The sequence below is a fragment of the Cheilinus undulatus genome, linkage group 4 (assembly GCF_018320785.1).
Source record: "Cheilinus undulatus linkage group 4, ASM1832078v1, whole genome shotgun sequence".
Lineage (NCBI taxonomy): Eukaryota > Metazoa > Chordata > Actinopteri > Labriformes > Labridae > Cheilinus > Cheilinus undulatus.
In genome coordinates, this window is record NC_054868.1 from 41,163,038 (window position 1) to 41,186,734 (window position 23,697).

The window sequence follows — 23,697 nt, forward strand, 5'->3', positions numbered from 1 at the left end:
AGTGGTTAAACTTAAACAGCTGGTTAGTTTAACGAAACCTCCCTCATCTCCCATAAAGCACTGATAGAAAGTCAGCTGTTTCTGCAGAATGACTTTGCAGCCTTTAGCGTGCTGGCAAGAGGGAAGCCAGGGAGGAAATATGGGGTAAACATAAAAATTGGTGATTGATTTGGTGAGTTTATAAATCTATATAGGCATTGGCTGTGTGTCTTGTGTTAGTATTTAAGTACTGAAGTGTTTACCCTGTCATCTTGGATGTTTTATTCATCCTAACAAAAAGCATCACAGTCAGTTGTACCGAGTGAAACCTCTTAGACACTGGGTGTTTAAATGTCTCTAAAATGTCATTACATGGTGACTAATGTTAACAAAACCAGCTGAGTTACTGTGCTAATTATTCATTTACTTAAAAAATAGAAAGATGATGACTTCACTGGTCAGTGGAGGTGTAACAGTACATAATAAGAGTCTGTGTGAATAACATTTTGTCAATACACATCAGTAGTGACTCAAACTAGTCGCTTCATGTGGGAGGATGAGCACACTGCTCCTTTGTAACTCATCTCCGCCTGTGTGACAAGGTGTGTGGGAGACAACATCTACAACAAGCAGGCGGCATTTTCTTTGGAAAAACATTTAATTAGCACTCACAGACAGAAGTGTGTTGTATGTCTGTGTATGTGACGAGATGTGGCTCATTTTCTGTAAGTTTGCCATAGAAGAAGTGAGCCAGCTGTCAAGTTATTTTGATCCACAGGAAAGATCTTTACAAGGGATTAGGGATGCACGATTTTGGATTTTTGCAGGTATCTGCTATGACAATTTACAAAGTAATTTTTGCCGATATGGATAATGATATTCAGATGTTCAGACCTAAAACTTCTGTCTTTAAAACACACTTTAAAGTGTAAGGGATGATGATAGACTTCAGCTAATGCAGGTTTGTTGGTCCAGCCTGAAACTCCATTAATCTATTTGTTTGTATGGCCAATATTTACAGCTGATATAAGCGGATTTTAAAAGGTAATATATAGGTTGTTACTTTTTAAGCTAGTATCTGCCTATACTAGTGCCGTGCCAATAATTTTGAATGCAAACATAGTTATTTTTTAAAATAATGATCAAAAATACACTACATATTAGACACCTACCTAATAGTATTAATGTGTCTATTTTAACCTAACTAATTCCTATATTTAGTGGTGTTAATGCACCCTACCCTCAGTGGTACCCTCCTATTTTCTCCTATCACAGGCCTGCAGATCTGTTCACCACTGATCTCTGCTGAGTCATAATGAGACACTGAACCCTGTAAGATCACATAAAGCCTAACTCATAAGTCATGACTGAGATGTTAAAATTAAATTCTCAGAAGGAGCTGCTGCAGCACACTATAGCAAATAGGTGGAATGTTCCCATTTGTTTGAATTAGATTAAAAACAAAGACAGTTTAATGTAGCTAATTCGATTTAAAGGCAAATTTGTATTCTATATGATGTATCTAACGCCCTCTTCTTGGCCATAAAATCAAATCAGTCTACCTTGGTTTATTTAAAAATTGTTGTTTCAACCTTTAACACTTACCTCAAGCAACCTCTCACATTTAATCCCTAGCTAATGTAAAATAATCTGCTTCTCAGGGACTAATGTATGTATCCCAGTATGCCCATATCAACACCTGCTTCAGCCCTGCGGCTATAAGCCTCCTGATAACCCAACACCACACACTATCATTCAACACGTGAGGATGTCATGAAATGCACACCCTTTTCAAGATCCTTTGACTAGAGAGACATCTGAACCAACAAAGTTTGGACTCATCTGAGGAATACATTTTTATATAAGGCCTGCCAGGGTGATAATGCCGGGTTTTAGTTTTCTCTTCATAAAGAATTTCAAAGGTTAAAAGATGAGAATGACCTCCAGTGTGAGCTTGTTGCACAGGGTCAAAGGACAAGCGTGGGGAGTTAGAAGAGGAGGCGAGGCATGTGATTCTGGTGATGTGAGTCTGGAACACAATCTGTCCTCCCCACAGACAGGCTAAGACGAGCTCAGAAGGATGAACGTCCTTTTATATCCGTGTTTTGCATCTTTGCCATGTCATTTTTTGTGTTTTCACACTCTGTCCACATATGAAGTGCATGGGTATGTAATCTACGCTCAATCATGCTGACACATATATTCAGTTACTGATCCTCCACGACAACCCTGCTGCCCCATGTTTGACACATGAAGACTGCAGCTGTCAATACACTCGTATCAGAGTGTGAAACTGCACATATGTGCTATATGGGAGCCTTCTGACCATGTCACCTATTTAAAGGTTATCCACTAGGATGCACTCCATCACCCTTGTTTTTGAAAGTATAAAAATAATCACTAAAACCAAATGATAAGGTTTAACACGCAGTAAGATGGAGATGACAACAGTGTCCAGTGACTTAAATGCTGACATTTAGTGTTTATTCTCATCTTCTGTTGTTAAATTGCAGAACTGACTCATTTAATCAACAACATACAGTCTTTCACTCCTGTTTGGCCCTTGAAAAACAAAATTAAAATGTGCAAACAACTTTAATTACTGCTTTTTTAAGTGACTAAATTCAATGACAGCTTTGCAGTTTTAAAAAGGATTCATTCATCATAGTGGGTGTTAAATAAAGACTACACACTCATCAAACAGCCTTCTTTAACGCTGCTGTTGCTGTTCATCATCGTGTCAGTGATCATCTTACAAAGACATGCTGTCTCTGTCTGCAATAAAAAGTTTACAAATTAGTCACAAGAAAAATAATACGTCCTTTTTGCAAGAGACATAAACGCCTTTTCATTACATTTCTGTGAGGGATTTCTGCTATTCTTTATTCTATATCACTGAGAGCTTAATTCAAAGAAATCATTTTAGTTTTCTTATTGGGATACTAAGCAATTAATCAATAAAATGTTACTGACGACAATGGCAATACTACTTCATTTAGCTAACTGAGCAGAATCAGTGCAGTTAAATTTTCTGTACACTGTTACGTCAAATTTTTGATATGTGTCGCACCTTGATATGCATAGATATCTCTAATATTTTAATGATCAATAGCAGTGAAAAATACACATTTTTAAATCTGATTTCCAGTCTTACGTTCAACCAAAAACAGCCTCTAGACACACAGAAATGACAATGTTTAAATCACACAAATTGTGGGAACATTGTTGGTAATATATTTGCAAAATTAGGTAACATGCAGACGTTTGCCTGCCTTTTTGGTGGTCGGAAATAAGAAATTACCCAATATTGGGACTTAAATTTTTGTTGGGATAGCTCTTGGTATTGATATCATTGGAGATGCATTTTAGTTTAAAATTCTTGCATTGTGACAATCTAAACTTCTGTTTAGCATCTTTGAAAATGTGCATAAAGCATAAAGCCTTGATACAAAAAAAAATTAACAAAAAAAACTTGCAGATAAATGTCACCTGAAGAAATTAAGCAGACCCTCCATCGATGTATTTAAAGCAAAGCTGAAGACCCACTTGTTTACTTTTGCATGAGTCTTACATTGTTGTCAGTTTTACTGATGTCCTTTGTACTGTTTCAGTGTTTCTATGTCTGTTAAGTCTTTGTTTTTATTGTTAAATGTTTTTATCTCTATGTACAGCACTTTGATTAAAAGCGCTTAATAAATAAATGTATTATTATTATTATTATCATTATTATTATTATGTAATGCTTAATGCAAAATGGGCTACTGCTGCCACCTAGATACCCTTTGTTTGCATTTCACCTACACTTTAAAGGTAAGGAAAACCAAATTTGTATCTTAGGACACAGTGATATACCCTGAACTTAGTGTTTCACCCTGTGCTTTCTGTTTCTAAATGACATATAATTGTGCATACAAGTCAGAGAAGAATTTCTGCATTTGCATATAAAAGTAGATAATATAATCTTATTATATAACTACTACCAACAACAGCATGCTTTACTTTATTCTACAAAGTACTTTTTCCCAATCTTTTGTTTGAATTTTTTCACTTCATCTGTCAATACATATGCTCCTCCTATGCCACTCCTAATTCCAAGCATTGAGGAGCAATGGCTGAACAAAATGTGTACGTTCAACTTCAAAGCCAGCTGGCCCGCCACGGTGACTAAGACCCTGACGAACCCATCCGACAGCTGTGTCAGATGGCGAGAGGCACACGGGAGGAAATTCAGACTATCTGCTATATTTAGGCCCATATAAGCAAGGGCAATGTCTCCATCAAAGGCTCAGACACTCATAAAAGAGGAACGACATAATACAGGAAACAACTGTGCCAGTTTACAGGGGGAAATGCTCTTCAATAGCAATCATTTAACTTCAGCGCTATAGGCTGCTTCCTGTTGTCAGAGGGTGTGGAGAGAAAAATATCCCAGTCATGAGACTGCACTGCTGATGACAAATCAAATCACAGTTTGTAGAGATGGGAGTATTATCTATGTTGGTGTCCTCTGCAGAGCCTCTGGTGCTTTAAGACAGTATCTGATACCATAAAAAACATATCATGAAGCACTGTTAGATTACACATAAAAGCAAATATCTGCCTCTGGCAGAACTTACTAAAAGATATGGGTGAAGATAACAGAGTCACAAGAACTTGCCATAGAAATCAATTTCCACACATGACAAAAATGAACAAATATTTTTGTTAGTTTGAATGTCTCACCACTTTCTGCTGAAATACTACGATAGGATAGGACAGGACAAAGATTGCAAAGATCACTAACAATTGATTTTTTAACTATTAAAGGAGATTTTCTTTAAAAGAACACTCCTAATTTGTACAGGATAAAATAAGTAACCTGTTAATGTTGCCTGAATCAACACATCAAAAGTAGGGATGCATCAATACCACCTTTTTCAGACTAAATACAAGCACTTAGACTTGGGTACTCACTGATGCTGAGGACAAACATTAGGCTTGATAATACAATTACAGTTCTTAAAATTACTTTTAAAGTTTGTTTTTTTTTACTTTCCTCAGATGTTTCTCTCTCCTTCTATTGACAATTTAGTGATGCACAGTTTGCAGTCTGCTCTACTGATGTCATCCTCATTAATGCTACAATATCACTTAACTCCAGACATGGCTCCAACTTTGCCTACCTGCCCATATGCAATGTAAGCACTGCAAATTATTACCACCCTGAGGTTCAACACAATGCTTTGGCTTACTCAGTTTTCTGTTTATAAGTACAGGTGTTGTTGTGAAGGCCACTGCAACACTCAACAAAGAGTCACACCATCAGTCATCGCAGAAACAAGACACGAGTATGACATCCACACACATACTGGTGCTGTGCTACATCAGAGCCTTTTGAACTGCGCACATTAATTCAGTAACAGAGGAAAGATCTGACATGTTACACTTGTCTCCTGAACATCACGAGCTGCTCCGTGGTCGTCATTCATCATGACAGTGATCTATCAGCGAGGCATGAACGTGCCTGGAGTTTTAACGTGTCATAAGACAGGCTGCTGTAAATTCTACACATGAATGAAGCGTTTACATGAGGGCGTTAGGCTAAATTTATTTTATACAGTGCTGCTGTTCCTTGATTGCAAGCTGCACAAAGTAGTCCAAGAGTACAGCAAGTGCGTGAATAACTGATAGAATGTGTGGAGAAGGAGACCACTCCTATTTGTTGTAACACTGATAACTTGTTCCTTGTAATGCTGCAGCTGTGAACACACCCCGCAGCTGATTGATTCTGAGATAAATGTTGTAATTTAGCATTCATTCAGCGATTTCATGCTAAACACATCATAAAATCCTTAATTAATCCCCAAGAGCTTTAGAAATACTGTGTATGTTGTTTCAGTAGCATAACTCCCCAAACAACAACAGTATTAGTCAAAATACATCAGAAATACATTAAAATAGCCATGCTTGGATAGACGTGGCAGCTTGGATCCTTAGTAAGGGGAAGAATCTCCACTACAGCAGCTTTACGGGAATGTAATCATCGTCAAAGAGAAGTTTTGGCTGAATTTTTCCTGATTTTGGTGATTTGAATAGTGTCCCTGTGCTATATAAGGGTCTAACATGACAAAAACATAAGTTTGTAGGAATATCTTTTATCTTTGAGTGATTGCCAGATGATGCAAACGTGAATTAAGGGTGACTGCTTGCTCCTTTTCTCCCTCCAGGCCTCTGTACAGGAGCTATAAAGTTATTCCAATCAGAGCCACTGTGCAAACTTGTCCTGATTAGGGCTGGGCAATTAATCAAAACTTAGATTAAATCGCAATATGACCTGCTGCTATTTTCAAATCACATAAGGTGCAATATTTATTTGACCTGAAATCTGTGTCAAAATTGCAGATTTAAACGTTTTTTTTTGCAGCAGCAGCAGCAGCAGAGATGTTACGAATGACATATGCAATCATTCAGGTGCCATTTGTTTTTAGAAAACTCTACAAAAAAAATCCTTCATTTTTGTACTTTTTTTTGTTAAATATAAGAACGATAAAAAATCAATTGCAATAATGGGGGAACAAAATTGCAATTAGATTATTTTCCAAAATTGTTCAGCCCTAGTTCTGAAGGTATTTGAGGTTGAACTGCATCCACTCTTCAACTGTGCATGTCTAAAGGTCCTGCATTGCCCCATTGTTTATCAAAAACATAAGTTTGAACCTTGAGCTTTTAGTTTAACATGGGAGAAAAGCAGAAAAAGATCACTTGCACTACATGAAGTCTGTTCATTTTAAATTAAAAACAAAAAGGAGTATACAGGCATTTGATGTCAGAGACAGGCGAGGAGGAGAATTAAACGTCCACAGCAAGAGGAGAAGGAAGCAAGGAGTGATAGCAGTGCTCATTTACAACATAGGCAGAGTTAATGATTCCAAAAAAACTAGAATGAAATAACTTCAATCATCATACTTATTTAATAACAGAGTGTATGATTAGCTGCTGCAACTGTCCTCTTTGTCAGTCAGTGACTACTGAACACGGATCAAGTTATAATCAGAGAAAATGGCTTCTGCTGCTGTTTGTGATTGATTAAATGGCAGGACAGCTCTGCACATCATCTAAATGTTTTATACTGAGTAAATCCTTGATGTATGTATAAACACATCATGATCAAATGAATCCGAAATAACTAACTAGAATGATTTTAATCGCTCTGATTGCACATTTAAACATAGCTTTGTCCCAGCTTTCAAGGAAAAACTGAAATCTGCCTGCCAATGTAGTAACTCATTTATGCCAAAAGAGGGAGCTGCTGTTTTACTTATGAACGATGGTTGGCCGGTGTAGTACAACGTGGTTTTGTTTCCACAGCAGTGATGTGATAATAAGCCAACCCTGCTGTGAACAACTTCCCAAGAAACTTCTGTGCCCGCTGCAGAAGAACTTAAAGGATCAGTCCACCCAAATTCTCCATTTATCACTTACCTTAGCCTCCAGCTAAGCAACTGCATAGCTGAAGAGGTGGTCAATACAGTGCCTGACTTTTTCAGTACAATGGAAGTAAAATGGGATTTGTAACATAGTAATGAAAAAAGGCATGTTAAAACTTCAAGATGAAAGAAGAGTACCTGTTAGCTCACAGTGAACTGTTTACACAGGAACTATTTTATTCAGCTCCAATGAAAGCACTAAACAAATACCAGCTGTGCTTACCTTCTTGTTGGAAGAGCTTTGGTGTGTACAACCAGAGTCCAGGTTGTTATTGGGGGCAGACACATTGTTCCTGAGAGAGGGAGACCGCAGCCCTTCCTCCCCTTCTCCTTCCTCCTCCTCTTCCTCCTCCCTCCCACTCTCCACAGAGTGTTCAAAGTCATCGCTGTCTTGATCCATCTCCTCCTCGTCTTCATCCTCCTCTTCTTCCTCCTCGGCCTCTTCCCTCTCCTCTTCTTCCCTGCCCTGCTCCTCCCCTCCCTCTGTCCTCTCCTCCGCCTCCTCCTCCTCCTGATGACCACTGCTGTTGTTGTTCTCCTCCTCTTCTTCCTCCTCGTCCTCCTCTTCGCCCAGCGGCTGGCCTCGTAGCCGCCTCTGCTCGGACCCCCACATCCATCGCGCTCCTTTCTCCCCTCTGTTCACTTCGTTTGGAGGACCCTCGTCGTCTTCTTCGCCCTCGTTGTCTCCCCTTGGGCCGTTGCTGTTTCCCGATTCAGATGGCGCCCATGGCTGCTCTCTCTCACCATCAACCTGCGACGCCTCAGGCTTAAAGAAAACAGATTAAAAAAAGAAAACATCAAAAAATGGCACCAAAAACAGTTTTTTAGAAACCTATATAAAGACAGGTTTATGCAGTAAAATCCCAAATATTCAGACAACCTCAACCTGAAGGCCACTAATCTAATTTTAAACAGTCAATAAGAGAGCAGAGAGAAGTATGTCATCGTAGTGTGTGAATAAAAATTTCTTGAAGAATTTTTAGATAAGAAAATAACACAAAAGATATCCATCTGATGCCAAAATATAAGAGTACCACAAAGCTAGCAGTGCTAGCATGAACACATTTGCACTGAAGCTTGGCAAAAGCTGCCTTGTAGTTCCAGGTGCAGTCCTTAGCTATAGCTCTGACTCCTCCAATCATTTCTCAAAAAACTTACATTTACCCATCAATTTTACACACATTTGATCAGAAAGTTAACTTGCTAGCTGCAGGCACAGCTGAGCTTTCAGGACAGACTGACAGCTCAGGGATGCAGAGCCTGAATGATGTCAGATCTGGCAAAGCTCCATCAATATCTCCTGGTGATTACAATTGAAGATAAAAAAAATTTATTACCAGTCTGGCTGCTACTTCTAATATTGGAGTTTTCAGTTTTCTATCAGTCATGTTTGTTATTGCTAATTCCTCACATATTTCTACCATCATTGTTGGCATTATAGCCCTGTCCAACCATAAACTTATCATCTTGTAATTTTGTTGTTTCTCTTGTCCCTCCTTCTGCATCTCTCTTCCTGCTTCTCCCCGACCTCCTACCCCTTTCCAACTTCAGCCCAGCTCCAGCAGATGGCTATCAACAAGAGTCTGGTTCTGTTCAAGGTTCTTGTCTGTTAAAGAGAAGGTTTCTATCATAATACATCAAGAGCTGCATCTCACTTTGCATAAGATGTGGCTTGAGTGTCTGGCTTGGATCTTTTCCTTTAGTCAGTCCCTCTAACCAGAAGACAGAGGACCGATGTTTTAAAAGCTCATGAGATTTTCTCTTTTGCAGCATCATGTGAAGCAACATCAGTTTGTGATGACCATGCCAGCTGATTATCAATCAACTGTCAGGAGGCTTAAACAGCTGATTGTGTCTGTGTAAATATGTACTGTATTAATTCTAATAAAAACACACATTAACAGTGTTTGGTCTCAGTGCTGGATCACAGACACCTGAACAGGAAGAGAAACCTGCAGTCAATTAAAGAAACATGCAGACTTTCTCTACCAGCACATGATTTGTTATAGAATTATTTATTAGCCTAATTATTCCAAATGTAGACTACGCATATTTCATCTGATTACCATCTCTGTGTTCCATGAACACTGACTTTTTTTAGTACCATACACAATGAAAAATAGCTAGGAGTAACTTTAGAAAAATATTGGTATCAAAACAATGATCAAACCGCTGACTGATATAAACTGTTTTGACCCCACCATGACTGTAAAACAGTCAGACTTTACTTACTCTTCATAATCTAAAAATAGAAAACTACTCACCATTATAATTTGTATGCTTCTCTTGATTTTACGACCTAAAACATATCTCGCACTTTCATACTGATGTTATTAAATATAAGCCTTATATTTCACTGAAAATACTTATAAACACTTTCTAAATCCCCCCTCATCACATATTTATTCTATTGAAACTGTTGATGTTTATAATCTGTTGAGAGTATTGTGTTCGTTTAGCATCTATTTTAAGCTCCGTTTCTCCTCCGTTATTGATCACCGCTGATGTTGGGAAGTTTCATTAAAGTTCACTGTGCAGCAGAGTCCAATCAGAGTGCAACTTCCAATAAGGGGGTGTGTCTGTTAGTAAAAAGAGTTCCTGGGAGCCTGCTCTCATGTGTCTTTGCTTATTGGTCCTTAGATCTAACCCTAACCCTAACCCTCTTCTAGAGGCTTTGGAACAATCTTTAAGTTCATAAATTACTTCCAAAGACCAAAATAAACAGCTTGGGATGAGGCTAAAGAGTATGGTCTAGACCTGCCATCTTTGAGAAGTGTCTTAACTTTGGTTATGAGTTGGTGCTATAAAAAATAAAGTCTGATTAAGTGATTTATTGTCTAATCGAACAACAGAAAAACTAACCTGCAACGTCTTGATGGAAAAAACATGCCTTTATGACTTTTTATTCCTTTTGAAAGCCTAAGTTTTTGCTTAACTGATTAATAGACTTTAAACTTTTTCAATACCCCACAGGCACCCTGAGCAAGGGGTATTACACATCAGCCATGCAATGATTTCTACATGTTGATCTCATTAGGTGAGGTTGTTGAGATAAGCCCATAGTGGGTTTCTACCTCACCTGCACATGCGATTTACTTTAATTCACTTTTTGTTGTCTGAATGTGCTTTTTTTAAATGTGCCAAATAAAGACATAAAGACAATGATTTGTTGATGTTATCATCAAAGTCAGATGGATGAAATTTGTCACTAACACCTTTCACTGGTGTTGTGTTTTCATGCATAATGCATACCTTACATTGTTCTCCATCATGGAGACTAATGAGGAGTGAGTCATCTCAAAACTTAACAGTCTTTTCTCAAAGTTGCAATCAAATCAGCGGCCATGACACAAACAAACCATAGCATAACGGCAGACGGACACAACATTGCTGTGTGTCCCAAAATTTAGAAACTAATGAGCATTTATACTCAACCTGCATAAACTGTGTAATTTCCTGCTGCAGAGTCCTGACGAAAGCCAGCAATCACTGGGGAGACTGACACGTCTGAAGCAGCACAGAAGCTTACTACGGGGCTAAACTGCTATTTTACCTCTTGAGCAGTGAGCAACAAGCAGACAGGGGAGCACGGTTCACGCCTTGAGGAGTTGGGACATTTATTGTTGCACTCACAGCTGTAACAGAACATTCACCCAGCTCATCCTTTCAGCAATCAACCCTGATTTCTCCTCCCCCTCTCTCACACAGGAAGTGTGAGTGCATTTAGGTATGTATGTGGCACACTGGCTCCTCGCTTGCTTTCCTCTGGTTACAAACATAACACTGCTCCTCCTATGACAGAGATTATCTGTGATACTGGTAAAGTGGACCTTGCTTGACATAGGACCATGACAGTAGTGTGCAAGTATTTGAAGATAGGCACGGTTCACGTCTATCTTTAATTTTTTTATTTATCTTAACATTTAAAGTGTTTTTTCTCTTAGTTTCCATTCACACATTGCAGCTTTTCTCTCATTCTCATATTTTGATTTAAAGAAAATCATCCAACCCATATTTGTCAATTGTTATGTTTAAAACTAAGACAAAAATGTTGCTTAAATTTTGATTCTTACTGGCATATTACCTCAGTAGCAGCTATTAAGTAAATGCAGGAAAATCTACCTGAACAGCCAGGTAAGTGTTTCAATAGGGAAACTAGATGATGAATGAAATAGTTGTTGGTATTATCACATACAGTTGTTAGTGGGTGTAGTAGTAATTCATGCTCAATGGCCATTTGTCAAGCCTGTAAAGGACCACAGAAAGGGTTGGGGTAAGGGAATCAGCTGTGGCCAGCAAATGCACACATAGCTTTAAAAAAAATGCATCAGCTTTAGCAACGCCTCTGACCCTCTCTGCTGTCTCATCCAGGGCTTTTGAATACAAGCTGGGATAAGTTGTTAGATACCTGTTTGCTCTGGGGATTGGCACCTCTGGGTGAGGTTGTCTGATATTCATAAGCATTTCTGACATTTTTCCCAAACACAGATTACCCACAAAACTGATAAAAAGACGCAGACGGTTCTTTGAGTTCTGCCGTATCCACTTATTAACAGTTAAATTACTTTTCTTTTCGTGTGTTTTGTTGCATCTGCTGCTTCTTTTTCATTTTCTGTTTTATAGAGGTTAACAAATAATAACAAACATGACTTGGGTGTGGATGCTGCCATGTGTGATGACTTTTTCTCCACTCAGATGTTTTTGTTGCACTGAGCTGTGACATCTGAACCAAGAAAGTTCAGCACAGAGGCCTGCATGTCTCTCTTCATCCTTTTTACTTAAATTGTTGTGTCTACTCCTGTAACCCTTATAAACAAGTGCTAAAAGAATCCAATTATGTCTGTGAGCAGCTGCTGCTATATACAAGATAATCAAGCTGATTTAGGGTCTCAGCCCCCCTTTATAATAAGACTAGGCAAAGTTAGGATTTTTTGATGGTGCTGAAGATTATCATGACAGATTGTTCTCTGTTGCAGGGTCTGTAGGAGTAATCCCATCTGCTTGGAACAACATTGTGGATACACTCATTTCAAATCATAAATATTAGATCTAGCGTTGTCCAGTTGTGTGGGGGGAACCCTGAGGACAGCCAAGCATGATTTTCTGTGGATTGAAACAAAATGATAGCCAACTGGGGAGAGCTGACTGAAGCAGAAGCACTACAATTACAGTAAAACATCTTCTACTTTAACATGGAAGGCCTTTGAATTCATCCATAGATTTTATGTTTTTTTAGTCCTCTTTGAATTTTTATTCAAAACAAGAACTGTCCACAAACTAGGATCCACAACTGCACAGAAAATACCTAAAACAGGCAACAGGAATGTGGCTAATTTCCTTAATATTGTGGTACACTGAGAGATTTTGCTAGATTTGTGGTTTCATGGACTTTGTTTTTCATGACTGGTATTTGTTAGCGTCTGGTGTGCTGTTGGATATATCCCTGCTCTCCACCCACCATAGGAACAAAACTATTTAATTTGATGTTTTTGTCCCCGTTTGTGGGGTGTCTCTCATATTTTCAACATCTGGTAAGATTTTAAAAATCTTTCAGTGTGGGTGAAAGCTAGCAAAATGTCAGGCCATCAGTTTTAGTCCAGGAATTTCTTTGAATCTCACTTGTATTTGAGTGTTATCAGTCAGCACTAAGGCCTACAAATGAGAATCTGTATCAGCTTTGAAAATCCAAACATCTCTAACCATGACATAAACAGCTGTATTTCAGTCGGTCTTACCCTTTGCTGCAGCTGCCCTTCCTCCTCGACTACCCGGTTCATGTGCTCATCCTCGTCCCCCTCCTCTGCCGCCTGCTGAGGTGCCCGGGCCGTGGAGGAGGCGTTACCTCGCACCGCCGGACCCCCCGGCCCTCGACTTCGCCTGCTGCTGCCGCCCCCCGACAGCAGATCCTGGTTCATTTCCAAAAGCCAGCTTGCTACCTCCTGGACCTTCGCTAGGCTGTCTGAGGAGGAGAAAGGTTTGGCATTCTGCAGAAAGACACACAAAAAAAGAAAAAAGTGCAAAGATGGTCAACATTTGTTATTTATTTCTCTTCTGTTGGATTTCGAATACTAAAATCAGACAACTGGTCTGTTTGGGCATCATGTACACAAAAAAAATGCAAGGTCATTGCATCTAAAGTATGAATATCACTCTTTAAATTCTATTTAATCCTCAAAAACAAAAAACATTTGCTATGGGACCCACACTACTGCTGGTCAGCAACAGAAAGGAAAAAAGGTGGGAGTGATTGTGTTTGGCCTCAGATCACACAGCGTTTGGATGGGGAGAAAAGCCTTGAGAGCTTCTAGTGTTCCAGCCTCCAGCAAAGCCAATAAACAAAGTCCAATCTGTCAAATTCAAAGGCTAAACATGGCTTAAATGTTCCAGAAGCTACTCCAAAATTTGTCCTAAGGATTTGTGTAGTCTACACTCAAGCATGAGACAGATGAAAGACATCATGTAGATCATTTTCAACCTGATGTGACGCTGCAACAAGTTCAGCATTTGATGATGCTGAACAAACACAGACGTCACAGAGATTGTTTCTCAGACTACAAACTGTGTTTACATTTTATCTGTAGTGAGGGAGATTTTCTATATGAAGCAGCAAAAGGGACAAGAATCCAACTCAAGGATCAGAGCTAATCTATCATCAAGGCTGCATTTCTTTGGTGCTGAAGTTCCTCTAAGTCCACCTGTTCTTTTACTTAATGGCAACGGACTGCACATTCATTGCTGCATTACTTTGTTTGAAGGGTAACTGACCAAGATGGATAAATACAGGAAATATGGACAGAGAGAAACACACAGACTAAACATCAGCCAGGCCTGTAGAGAAGATTCCATCCCATGGCTACATTCACTGTGACCACTAGGAGGTGATAAAATTCAGGCTGCAATAAACTTCCAAATTAATAATTAATCATTGAAAATTAATCATCAGTATAACATTAGTAGAAATTAAATAGTACTGATACTAATGGCAATACCATTGCTGCAAAAAATAAAGTCCTAGGCACTGTATGATGGGAAATTCCTTTTTTATTTAAAAAATACAGGCAGACTCCTGCATGCTGTCCAATCTGCACAAATGCATCTTGGTACCAGAATAATGCTGAGGTTTTGGGCAATATGGACAGTGTGCTGTAGTTTGCTTGTAACTTTTGGTTGATTCATGACACGTTCTTATCATTAAAATGTAGATTCTATAAAGTTTTGACAATTTTCCATACTATTTGTTACAGCTGGGCAATTAATAGATCACAAATCACAATATAGCCTGCTGCAATTTTTAAATGGCCGAAGCGGCAATATTTCTTTAACTTGAAATTAGTGTCAAAAACACCAGCGATATTATTCATTATAAATCATGCAATAATTCCGTGCCATTTTTTTTTAGAACAGTCCACAAAAATCCTAATTTCTTAATTTTTATATATTTTCTTGATTAAATATAAAAATGAAATAAAAATCATCACTTCCTTCAACACAACAATTCATTTCCAATTTGCATTATGAGTCAAAAACAACACAATAAGATATTTTTTAAAAACTGTTCACCTCGTTTAATTTAATGGTGTTTTGGTTTTTATATAGAATGATTTATCGCTTGTGCATGTTGGAAAAGACATAAGATGTGGAACTTACGGAATAATCACATATCAAATTGCAGTCGCAATATTGGGGAAAAATATCGCAATTACATTATTTTCCCAAATCATTCTGCCCTACTATTTATCAATAAGATATCAGACTGTATTGAAATTAAATATGTGGAATAAAAAAAAGTATGCAGTTTTAACATGTGATTAAATATGCAATATGTGGCATGACTGATTTTTAAACTCATCTTTAGGCTTGTGCACCTCCATTGTTTTTGTTCTAAAGCTGGTAATATAATATATAAAACTCTGATTGCTTCAACGAGCAATATCCAAAGACTTAAACCACAGATATAAAAGACAGTCTAAAATCAACACATCTGACATATACCGACTATAGTTTAATCACTGATGTTTATTGTTCTGTCTCCTCTATAGCGATAATATTCTAGTAGTTTATTATAAAAGAAGTTCAAGTTACCACCCTAAACTCTGAAAAAATAACTAATAAACAACCCTTTAAAAGTCTCATCACATCCCCGTCAGCATCACCTACCACAGTTTTCTAGGTTGTTTTTTCCTATCTAGCACTAACACAAAATCACATGATAGTTTCATAAATCTGAGTATCTATTTAAATAAATAACAGGTGGTTCCACTGGGAGCAGTGCTTCATTTTATCCTGTTGTACTCCATTACACCCGACAAAATCTGCAGTTGTATCCACAGACAAACTCTGCACAGATCTCCCACCTGTGCAAACTGCTCCACAGGAGAACTAAGTGAGAGAAAAATAATAATACAATACAACAGCCAGCTATATTTCCTTAAAAACAGACATGAAACTCTAAGATCCAAGGTGTGGTATAATCGTGGCTGACTGATATATCAATACAGGACTGATATTTAATTCAATTTGTTGTCGTATATACTTGTTTTTCTTCTTTTCTGTTTAGATATTCATGAAAATATGTTATAGATAAAACAAGTTGTGCTGACTTAAAAAGATTGATGTCCTGTATGCAACTGAACATCCCAACATTATTGAATTTGGGGTGGTAATATTGGACTACACAGTGCTGATTTTATTCTACTTGACATCAAAAAGACAAGCACCAGTAAATCAAATCTCTGTTGTGAGTCTGACTAGCAATCTATCTGAGTATAAAAGAAAACAAAGCCAGACAGGTACAAAATGTCTCTGAATTCATAAATGCCTGCTCTTCAGATCAGATCATAGTCCGCAACATGGTTTCAAAACTGGAGAAGAAGAATATTAGCAATATTATGGCTGCTCCAATAATCAATAATACCATATAATCCTGCTAAAACTAATTTATTTCAAATTAACCCCAACCATCTCTTGTCTATAGATGATGATTAATTATTATTACTTCAACAAAGAATAAAAACAGGCTCTCAGAAAAAGTCTTGTAACCATTCTCACCATCTCTAAATGCAGGTGTCATACATTTATGAACAGCTCTGTTCATTCAAAGAGAAACGAAAAGGCTTATTTTGTCAAAAGTCTCCACATTGGTAGTTTGTAAGCCCCGTGTGCAGAGGCTGTGTCCTCAAGAAGGACTGCCGAGGTTCAAGAGGTTCAAGTCTAACCTTTTTCTCTTTTCAAGCATGTCATTCCTAACTCTCTATCAGATTTCCTACTCCAGTCACTGCCCTGTCTCTTAAATACAGCCATAAAAAAGTCCAAAAATGTTTTTTTTTCAAGTCCTCTCAGTAACCCACAGTGATGGGATGTTGTAACTTAAAAATTTAAAAAATAAATAGCCATCCTGCAAACTGGCTGAGTAATAAGGAGAATCAATCTAAATGTATAAGCTATTTCTTCTTTGCACTGTGGAGCTCAGTGTCAGCAGGTTATTTTGCTGCTGTTTATTGCCCTCAAAGATGCAGATGACTTTGGCTGTACTGTTAAAATACATGCAGCATGTAATGCACATGTAACCCATGTCATTAAATATTAGTATCAGCCAAAATGAGTTTTAAAATACTGGCATAACGGCTACAGCAAAAATCCAATATTGTGCATCCCTATGAAATACTCCCTGGTTAAACTACTAAAAATCAAACCATCTAAACATTCAAGTTCTATACTAACTCGACTCTACTGTGGTAAGAAAGCTAATGTAAATAAAGGTAAGTGGGATGTGTGACTCATGGATTTGTCAGGTCCAAGTGGTGTGGGTTGAGTAGGGAGCATGCTAAACAGTACCCTCCTTGAGTTCTGATGACTTCCACTTATACATATTTAACAGTTTTACAAGTTGTAGGAAAATAAATACTCCACTGAAGCTTCTGCATGTGAGGAGAATATTCTGGGAAGTTACTACAGGTGCAGGAGAGATTGAACATCAGATATTCAGCAAACATGAAAAAAAAATTGTAAGTAGCTGTGGATCACAAGACAGTTTACACATCAGTACAGATACTCACACACACTCTTTCCTCTTGTCTACCTCATAGATGCGCGGTGAGCCCGTATAGAAAATATGCCACACACAAATTCAAAGTGTTGTAGGGCTGAACAATTTGGAAAAATAATCAAATTGCAATGTTTTATTTTGAATGTCAAAGATGAAGGCAATTTAGCATGGATTTGGGATGATTCAGTCGCATCCATATTTTGTAACCAGTTCTCTCTAGTTCCAAGCTTTTCCTCTCTTGATCTATTAGCTAGTAACATTTAAAGATTCTCTTTCAGACGCATGTCAGGCCAGCTTCTCACCACTGGTCAGACACATCACTGAGAAAAAGTACATTTTTGTCTGTTGAATTGAACATAATCTGGGGTAATGTAGCTTTAAAAGGTGCCAATGGGCTTCTAAATGCCCACATGAGGCCTGTGGCTAATCTTAACTGTGACAAATTAAGGCTCAGCCTTGCAGACTGCAGTTTCCAAATCTCCTCCATGCACTACATACGAGATGAGAAAATGTATTTGGGAGGCTCACACACTTTATCAGACTCAGTGAAAAACCAATTGCTTTGACCTTGAAGAAAAAGTCACTGGTCCTTTTGTCAGGCAGCCTTCTCCCCGTCTCGGCTGTACGGTCGCACTGCTGTGGTGGGAAGCATTAGACCTATCTCAGATTGCAGTACCCCCCATCCCCTCGGGACTGCCGGTTCATTGCTGTGAGCTGAGAAGAGGAAGGCTATGAATAGCTAAAGTTGTCCCTGCCTTTTACCGGAACAAACGAGGTTCCGTCATTAGTTTCCTAAACACAGAATAAAATGTGCTTGTTGGTAAAGATATTGCGGGAAAACAGGATAAGAGGCTGACGCACAGTAAGCATGTGCTGATGATGAAACCTGGCAAATATAACTGAGTTTTGATTTGTTTATTTACAAAGGACTTCAGTGTTCCTGCTTTGATACCATCCAGAACCATCTAGTTTAAAAATGTCATGATTCACTCTTTAAAAGAAACGGTTGCCACTTGAATGCTCTGTTACAGAAGCAGAAAAACTTTTAACATTTTAAAAAAATGCTGTTTTGAATGGGCTTTTGGGTCAGCTAACAACCGCAACAGTTCTCTAGCAGAACTTACATGGAGAACAAAGTCTTGGCACATGTAGTATTTCATACACAGATTTCCTTCTTCAGTCTCTATTCTTAGTCCTGCAGAGCTATTGAGTGTCAAAAATAGCTTTAGGAAGCTGAGGAGGGCAGGTGTGGGTTTGTTTTTCCTGTAACAAATGGGCAACAACGGTACACAGAGGATAAGGAGCCTCTGAGAGCAAGCACAGAAGATGTGATCATAGATGTCTTTCCACTGGTTATGAAACGCTGATCCCAAAGAAAATATAAATTAGTGTTAAACATTAAAAAACGTTACTAGAAGAAGATCTGGTGCAATATTCATAAGGAAGAATTTTCTGTTTGCTTGGTTTAGGGTAAAAAAGATAGAATGTCAAGCATGTCCATTTAATTATTGAGCTTTTCTGCCCTAAAAATAACATTCAAGAACTTAAAATCATTAAATATGTTTACAGAAAAATTGTTGGTTTTCCACCCTAAATCATCCCAAATATCTTTTTTTTTTGTTCGTTTTTCCTTCTTTTTTTTAAGCATTCCACAACTCTCCCTCAGTGTTTTGCGACCCCGGTCAAAGATCCCATTATAATCTTAACACTTGCTTAAAATCGTCCTTATGTCCGTGGTCTCCTACACTTGTAAAAACAGCTAACATTTAAAAGAGTATGTAAGTGAATGTGGACCAGCCTTAAGAAAGTCTGCTCATCTTTCTGGCGGTCTAAGAAGCAGACAGCCCCCACTGATGGGAGGGGAGAGGGGGCGTTGGGGGTTCTCCAGTGGGTGCTGCCAAGTTGGCACTTCATAGATAATGGCACAGCTGTGGCACACACAGACATTACTTTAGCCTTGTTTAGAGACACAACATGGGGCACTTCAGCAAGAGCGGGCTTCTCTTGGAGGGGTTTGGATGGAGTTCTTCTTTATACGCTCAGGGCAACAGGTATTCACTAACTTTCTATGGAAATTACAAGGAGCTGCTTACCTGCTCATGCTGCCACGCAGCTGATATCAAAACTTATTTTCCACCTCTACAGATAAAGAACAAGACAAATGGTCTTGTGGGTTTGTGGGTTACTTTAATATGGAGTAGTGTTAGAGCTACATCGCTACATCACTCCATCCCTTTTCATCTAGAGTTGTGCTCAAAGCCACTCCAGGATACTAGTGAAATCTGCCTGGGATGTTTTGTGTCAGCAGAAAGCAATTTTAGGAATGTTTAAAGCCCCCTTTGAAAAATTTTATAGAATGGTATTGATGCATAACACTGAGAAATAAATTACACTGAGAAATAAATGTCAAAATTCAACAACTTAGATGAAGCATACAGATTACCCTTTATTGCATTACCAGCGCACACCTGACCATAGCACCTGACTAATTAGCCCACACAGCTTATTATCAATATCAAAAGATATTGATTTTGCCAATATCCAACATGCTGATATTTCCAAACTCATTTTAGTCGATACCGATATATTCACACTCTTTTAACTGTAAAGAACACCAAGTATCTTTTGGTTTAACTGTGGCTCAGTAGATAGAGTATCACAATCAGACAGTTGTGGGTTCAAACCACAGCTCCTGCAGTCACATGTCCATGTGTCCTAGGGCAAGACACCTAACCCCATTTGCTCCCACAGCTTCATCAGTAGCATGTAAACGGGTATGGAAGTGTGTGAATTGAGATTGGCTAATTTTGATGTCCATAAATGTGTGAGTGAATTGGCAGGTGTGACCTGCAGTGTAAAAGTGTTTTGAGTAAAAGCCCCCCTTGGACTGACATGAAAAAATAAGGACATCATTTTGGTCAAAATAAACATCAACTTTAATTCTGCTACTACCCAAAGACCATTGTATGAATTATTTACAAGTGACATGTCATGATTTTAAGTAATACGTGCAAATCTAGTTTTGAAAACAAATAGATCTTTGTCATAAAAATATAGCTCTTAAGTCAAAATGGGGGGAGGGGGGTGCATTTTAGAGCCACAAAACATGTATCCTGAAACATATAGATCTCAAGGTCCTTGCACACCAGATGCGTCACTTCTGATCTCCACAGATGGTCGCGACAAAATTCACCTCCAAATTATCAGCATCTTTATGCCATTTGTTCACATCTCCCTTAATGTGTAAAGGCCTTTAGATTATTGAAAAGAGGCCCATTTATTCACATGCACAGTCTAAACAACTAGCAGGAGTGCCTTTATCAATACCCATTAATCATGTCACATCTGGTGTTGTTCTAGGCAAATTATTTCAAATCCAGTTCAGCGCAAATTACTCAGCTGGCCTTAAGTTCACACTTAAAAGATAGTCAGAACAGAGTATTGCACTATTTATTTCAGACAAGATCACAGCGACAGTGGGTGATAGATGGAAGCTGATTCACAGAATGTGGCCAACATTAGCAGTTTAAGAACTGCCAGCCTTGCATCCTCTTTCAGGGTAATCTCAGGTGCTGAATGTCATCACAGTTCTCCAATCATATGTGAGTATGACCTGACACAGCTGATGTACAACGTGATCCATGAGACTGTATCGATACTATCACTTCACAGTTGTTTACATTCTGGTTAAGAGCCTTTAGGGAGCATGGCAATAACTGAAGCTATAGTGGCCAAGGTTAGCAAGCAGCTTCATTACAGTATAGACAGAGCATTTAAACAAGATTACAGGACTGAGCTGTTAAAAATATTATTAAACAGTTTAATGACTCTGGTGCCAACCACCAAGGTATCAAAGAGACTGTTTTTGTTAAGTTTAAATTACAAAATAACTTTACTTAATACCTTTAAATGATAACTCATAAGTGAAAATTCTTGTGTCACTGTTGTGAGGTAGCATCGTACCCTGAATCCACCTTGGCCAGCAGACATGATGTCAGCTCAGAAAATAAAAGCATAAAAAAGGGTTGTGTATGATGATAATTTCAAATCCTTCATGTTCAATGAGCTCACATGTTTGATAATGGATTGTGAAAACTGCAATCCCATGGGGGGGGCTGAAATGTGACAATGATTTCCAGCCTTGAAAAAGATGACACCTGACTTTAAAGAGGCTCAATCGTTTCAAGGCTGGATACAGCGGGCACATAAACCCTGGTGAGAATAAGGAAAAGAAAATTAGAGGAGTGAGCCAAACACCTCCCAAATGGCAGCGATAAATCACGGCAATGTGACCTTAATAGAACAGTGGGAGAGAGGAGGAAATATTGGCTGTTAGAAAAGCACATGCTGTATTAACAGATACAGATTGAGTGCATGTATGTGGCCACGTTTAGATTTCAAATATTAACAGTGGGATGTTTATGAAGGCTGAGCAGAGAACTGTTGGGGGTTTAAAGCAAACTGCTGATGAGAGTTGTCACACTAGAATTTATACTTCATTATGATACGATTAAAAAAAAACAAAAGAATTTCAGTCTTAGGCCCTCAGTATCTTTTATTTCCATAGTTTTATTGTCATATCATCCAGAGTAGAAGATGCCCTTTTAATAGCTATTTTTCTATTGATTAAGTGAGCTGCCTCATATCTACTGGTGTGATAAAAATACCACAATAAATGCCAACACATGCGTCACCTTGATCACAAGTGCAGCCACCACCGTCAACCACAGTTCATGACATGAAAGGAGAGAAAATTAGGTATTGTTAGTGGCTGCTTTGCTGCACAGAGCATGCTGGGATACATAGTGGCATTGACTCTGCTGTTAGTTTCACTTTTTCACAGGTTTTCGCCTTCATTAGATCATCATCATGCAGTGACAAAAATCAGTAGTGAACTGTTTGGAGCAGCAGTTCTCTAAGTGCCTGTCCTCAGGTCCCTCCACCTCCTCACTGAGAAACCACAATCAAAATCTGGAGCCATTTTTTAATACACCTTGTTTCCAGTGATGACATATATTTGAAATTTTTACGACATCTCAGGAAAATTATCAACTTTAAAAGAAAACAAGCTTCTTTATTTCAAGATTAAATTGTTTTAAAAAGTGAATCTTAAAAAAAGAACAATCAAAATATACTCACTGCCACAACAAATGGAGTAAAATCAAATAGAAACACATTCGCAACCCACAGAAAGCAACTCCACAACCCACTGTAGGGTCCCAATCCACCAGTTGAGAATGTCTGGTTTGGCAAATAAACCCTGACTGCTGATTTGATCAAAAACTCTCAGCCATTAAAGACAACAAGACCACTTCATGGGCAGTGCAACATTACGCAAGTTGGTCATGAGCTGTGGATCAGTACTACACAACTATCATTGTTATCACAGGCTGAGGGCACAACTACTGTGCTAGCAGTGAAAACTCCACATGGCAAAAACAGATGATTCAAAAAGAGTAGGGATGCAGGCTATTGGATTTTTGCAGATACCTGTTATGAAAATAATGATACTGTATACCGTTAGACTCACAGCATAATTGCCTAAGTCATATTTTAGGGTTTTTAGGGAATATAACATATTTTGGCAAACACAACAGGTTTCATTTATAGTGTAACAGTAAGTTCTACCAGGTGTGTGAACAAGTTTCTTAAAAAGAAAAGCCACAACAAGGACTACATAAATAAAAGTGACTTAATAGATAATAAATAGATGAATTAGGCATGTAGTGATTATGGACTGTAACAAGCACTGATTGGCTGAGGATTCAGGCAATAAGGCACAACGAATCAGTAGCGTTAGGAGAGTAGAGTTAGGCAGATATCACAGTTTGGCCAAAAAATGACTTGAAAAGACTGTACATTTAAGGATGAACAAAGACGGAAATTCTAGTCTTAAGACAAAACTTTGAAGTTTAAGGAATGAGGATGAACAAAGAAAAAGAGCTCAGCTGATGTAGGTCTGCTAGTCCTGCCTGAAACTCCACAAACGTATTCATACATTCTGCTGATGTTTAAAGCAGTATAGGGCAATATTTACAATCAACATATTTGCTGTTAAAATCTGCATAATTTTTAAAATCTGCTGATATAGACCGAACCTTTCTAAGCAGATGGATTTGTGCTGAACCAAAAACAATTGCTGCAATTGTTGTGTGGGGTTGAGATGTACTAGCTGGTGTATACAATGTTTACTGCCAGGGTAGTGAT

At 38.3% G+C, this 23,697-nt stretch overlaps 1 protein-coding gene across 4 annotated transcripts in view; it reads right to left on the minus strand.

Moving 5' to 3' along the window:
- fbxw7 (F-box and WD repeat domain containing 7) overlaps positions 1 to 23,697 on the minus strand; it is a 201,159-nt gene that overhangs the window by 118,286 nt on the left and 59,176 nt on the right. For all 4 annotated transcript variants that reach the window (XM_041784880.1, XM_041784878.1, XM_041784882.1 and 1 more), the window contains 2 exons: positions 13,181 to 13,429; positions 7,669 to 8,211 (listed from right to left, as the gene is read on the minus strand). In XM_041784880.1, coding sequence (XP_041640814.1) covers positions 7,669 to 8,211; positions 13,181 to 13,360 — 723 coding nt within the window. In that variant the 5' untranslated portion in view covers positions 13,361 to 13,429. The remainder of the gene's footprint in view (positions 1 to 7,668; positions 8,212 to 13,180; positions 13,430 to 23,697) is intronic.